We start from the raw sequence: 4,664 nt of genomic DNA on the forward strand, positions 1-4,664 counted from the left end.
TGGTAACAGAATTAAAAGTGTTACCACTGCACGCACTGATCCCCCGCCTACCTAGTAAAACAGCGGCAAAAATCTAACATAATTAAAATGGTTACACTGGACGCACCGGTCCCTGCCCCACCAAATCAGGCCACCCTTTGGAGGACACTGACATGGTAATCAACCATTGTAAGAGAACTAAAGGGTTACCAATCCATGGACTAGTTTTTTTACAGTGGGCCTGTGGACTAGTCAGGATAATTAAACATAGGTGTAACTAGATAACCAACAGGGGCCGCGCGCTCGTGGTACCGCATCTCCACAATCACTGTCCTACGGCTGCCCCTCCTCCCAGTCTCCATCATCATAACTTTTAAGTTTCAAAATACGGTCATGGCTCCGCGCTTCAAATCTTGCATTGGTGCACACATGCCCAGTTACAGAGGTGCAGTATTGCCTGTTTGCCTAAGTTTTCTCTCTGCAGTGCTGCAAGTGCAATTGTTGTTGTATACTATATGATCCAATACAACTGCAATCATTTTTTTGGTTCCATGGCAGATTAAAAGGTATTATTACCTGAATCAGGAACTGTAAAAGGCTGATAAATAACCACCGCTGACAATATTTATCATGGGGAAAGACTAAACCAAGAAAATCCTGCAGTCGTACTAACAAATTTCAAATTATGAGGGGCAATTCGCTGCTCAGAGATAAAATTGAAAATCAGACAGGGTGAGCTCTTGTGCCCACTCGCCCTAATACACACAACTAGTCAGTCCAGAAGAAGACACAACATTAACACGTTGAATACTGAAATATGCACCAAACAACAGCTTTTTGGACCATGAGACAGTCAAATTTCTGAATTAATAATAGGATAAATTAGCCACTTATTGGTCCATATTTATATTTATTTGATGTGGAGTAAACTTAAGAAACTAAATTTCTGGTAGTTGTTTAAGTACTTACAGTACACATTGTAAATTTCCAGGAGGTAAAAACTAGTGTAATTGCTGCATTCTAGTACACAGCCAAGACCCCCTTTCGATGCAAAAAAAAAAGTACACAGCCAAGTAAATATGCTCTACTCGAGCAGATGAAACTTTTACATGTTTAGATTATGTGGATCACAAACCTGTAAGCACTTAAACAACTCCCAAAAATTAGCAGAAGAATGAAAACATCCATTACAGCGCAAGTATCATTCCAGAAGTCATTTGTGCAACACGTTCCTTTTTATTCTTCATTTTTTTGCTCAGTCAAAAACTGAAATTTAAGGGTCGGCTTTCAGGTTTATATATACCTGCTAATATAACGTGAATAGGAAGACCACTAAAATTACTACTTTGCGGTCAGTTGGTCGTTATGGGGCTATCCCTGACTTTACAGTCAGCTGGTCATTAGGGCGAGGGTCCTTATTCCCGCTACTCTGTACCTTTCCTTCAACAACAACAACAACCACAAAGCCTTTCAGTCCCAAAGAGGTTGGGGTAGGCTAGAGTTGAAACCCAAAAGATCTCGAAAACAAGTTCCACACACCTCTGCGGCTAGTTATTTGGTGATATTCCAGTCCTTCAGGTCTCTCTTTACGGACTCCTCCGGTGTCAAGTTTGGTCTACTCCGATCTCTCGACATTATCACGCTTTAACCGTCCACTATGCACTGCCGCTTCTGGAGGCCTGTGCTGTATATGCCCGAACAATCCCAGGCGATGTTGGACAAGCTTCTCTTCAATCAGCACTACCCCAACTCTATCATGTATATCATCTTAACGGAATGATACACAGCTCTCCTCTGTACCTTTCCTTCATCCTAGTGAAATGATATGCAGCTTTCCTGCGTGTTCTAAGAAAACTACTTTGCGGTCATGTACAGAGGTCCGAAGAACATAAAAAACTGTAATAGAGAAATAAGTGCAATGGGAGCATGGTATTGATTCAAATGATGGTAACGAACATTTAGCCAAAAGATAGGATATGAAGCTCTGACGGGAAGGTCCATAATGAATCCATTAACATATGCAGAGTCATTTGGTGAGTAGTCCTGTTATGTAAAATTAGACACCCATAGATGAAGAAATGAGACTTCACAACTTACCAGATGCTGTGCATCGTACCATTTCAGGAACAATCTTATGTGGCAGCGATTCATGGCCCTTAGCTTCAGCACCTCTAGTGGTTTGAGTTGGCTCTAGCTTTGGCCTTTTTGGACAAGGTGGCGCATCCAACAACTTTATGGTCTTTTTGGTCAGTATCTTGCTATCTTGCTTATGCAAGGATGGAACAGTACCAGTTCCAGTGTAATCCCGCTTGCCATTGTTCTCAGACTTAATGCCAACAGCAAGAGATCTCTGCATAGAAACCTCCAAAGAAGTCCTTTTACGTTTTATAAGATGAACTGCTTTCTGTGTTCTGGTGGTGCTGCTTCACATCTGCTGATCTGCCCATACACAAGTTCGATGGATTAGTAAATTAGTCATCAAAAGTGAAACACATTAAAGACAAAACCTTTTGGCAGATGAAACACATGGCAAAAATAATTTGCATATAATAGCGGAAACTGGGAAAAAACAAATCCCATGACACTAGAAAGGAAGGATATCAATAAATACTAAGGTTACAAGACACCATTTATTTCGCCGTGAAAGAGGGAAACTTCAATGCAACATTCAGGCCCTAAAGAGACAAGGAGAGTCACACATCTATGGAAACTAACAAGTATGTATATGTTTTGCAAGCTTTGGTTTCATGGACGCATGGGCACATGCTGATGGTGCTTTTGCATCTAGTATCTTAAAGCCCTTCCAACGAGATTCAGCATATTTGTCTCAGGGGTATAAGCACTGAACAAGTGAGAGCATCTTATCATCACTAATAGAAAGCTTCACATGAATAAAAATACACACAATAAAACCCATGGTAGATCGGCAGGATTGTTACATCTGCCATTGGGTAGAAGCGAGAAAGTTCAAATCAGAAAAGGGGAAACAAAATCAAAAAGTTAAAACAAAAGTAAACACCAGATTTTTAAGTTCATGTATCACTTTCTTCAACCAACTGATCAACACTTACAAGAAATAAAACAGCCTAATTTGAGTAATTTCCACATCCCATAAGGAAAATAGTAGTATCAAGTTTCAGTCATGAAACCTGAAACGGTCTACAGGGTAAAAAGGAATAAAAAATAATTGCCAGAGACAAGGCAAAAACTGGTGTGATTGCTGCATTCCAGTATATGGCCAAGTAAAATATGCTCTACTCAATCAAATGAAACTTTTACATGTTTAGATTATACGGATCACAAACCTGCAAGTACTTAACAACTCCCTAAAATCAGCAGAAGAACGAAAATTTCCATTGCAGCACAAGTAAATAAGCCCGGTTGCATTTAAAAGAACTCAAATTTCAAGAAGAGTCACCCGGACAAGGGCGCCTCCCTCTTATCAGTAAGCATCTACAGGCACTTAGTAGCAGCACCTCCTGCTCTAAGGACCTTTCACAATTCTGCGCCTCCCCCCCCTGTGTGCAGCTCCTCAATCAAACAAGGTGGACCGCCTCCGCGTGCAATCAAGTCCTCACAGTTCCAAAGGTCAGTTTCTACTCGCTTTGGGGACATCGAGCACCCAAAAGTGGCGTCGACGGTCTTCTTGCTCCACAGGCACCCATGCCACATGAACATCAACACATTGTAATCCTTGGATGATATCCTCCGATGCCTCAGTTTTTGCTGTTTGTGAGCAACAAGTTGCCATCACGAAGAGGGAAAAGGCAGTTGCTTACACGAGTGATTCTGCCACAACTTGGGCAAAGCATTACAGCACCCTTCAGAGTCTCAAACTCCCATGTTTCTCCACACCACCTCTTGCGCATGGTGTCCTAGGCAACCTGTCCATGCTCATGGAACAGAGGGGCCTAGAGTGGGGTTAGCACGTGGCATGCAACCTTGACCAAGCATAAGACAATGCCCGAATTACTGATGGTGCAAAAAGCATCGTCATTGTCATGTGATGAAATGTCTCTTTAAAAACATAGTGATATACACATCTCATATCTATTCTCTTTATGCAACAGTAATGTACAAATAAAACCTAGTAGAGAGTAACATAACAACTAGTTCTGTATATGTATTCTTTGTCAGGGGCCTTCACATATATACAACACTTCCCAAATGGCAAGGGAAGCTTATCTTTGACAAAGTGGCACCCTCAAACTAACAGATCATATCCTCGTTGTGATGCCACAGTCAATCATGAGGTGTGACTTCAATCCCCTCATCATCAAAATCCAAATATCATTTCCGTAAAACAATAGAAGTTGCTGGCATCAAGTGTCGGTACTAAGTTCTGAAGGCATCTACAAAGCCAACAGACCTCACAGCACAAGGTGTCGCCATTTTTCAAGTCAACCGTCTGATATCCAATTTTGAAGGATTAAAAAACAGTACTGTTATAAAACAAAAACCCAAAAAGGCTTCCTTTAAAGCTAAATTGTTGCCGACAGCCCAACACGAGAATACGAAAGAACACAATCATCAAGAAATAGCAGTAAGCTTATCGGCTATCATAATATAAAGCAGTTGATGCTATCACCAAATAAAGCAGTTGATTCTACCTCCCCTTTCCCTTCCTTACCCAGACCTACCTCCCCAAGCCCTAGACGTCCCCCTCCCCTACCCACCGTGCAGCC

At 41.5% G+C, this 4,664-nt stretch overlaps 1 protein-coding gene across 1 annotated transcript in view; it reads right to left on the reverse strand.

The window, feature by feature from the left end:
• Window positions 1-4,664, reverse strand: part of LOC119275473 — an 11,368-nt gene that overhangs the window by 4,304 nt on the left and 2,400 nt on the right. Inside the window, exon 2 of the mRNA XM_037556323.1 lies at window positions 2,077-2,418. Within this exon, the coding sequence (XP_037412220.1) occupies window positions 2,077-2,335 (259 nt within the window). The 5' untranslated portion in view covers window positions 2,336-2,418. The remainder of the gene's footprint in view (window positions 1-2,076; window positions 2,419-4,664) is intronic.

The sequence above is a fragment of the Triticum dicoccoides genome, chromosome 3B, assembly GCF_002162155.2.
Source record: "Triticum dicoccoides isolate Atlit2015 ecotype Zavitan chromosome 3B, WEW_v2.0, whole genome shotgun sequence".
NCBI classification, from domain to species: Eukaryota; Viridiplantae; Streptophyta; class Magnoliopsida; order Poales; family Poaceae; genus Triticum; species Triticum dicoccoides.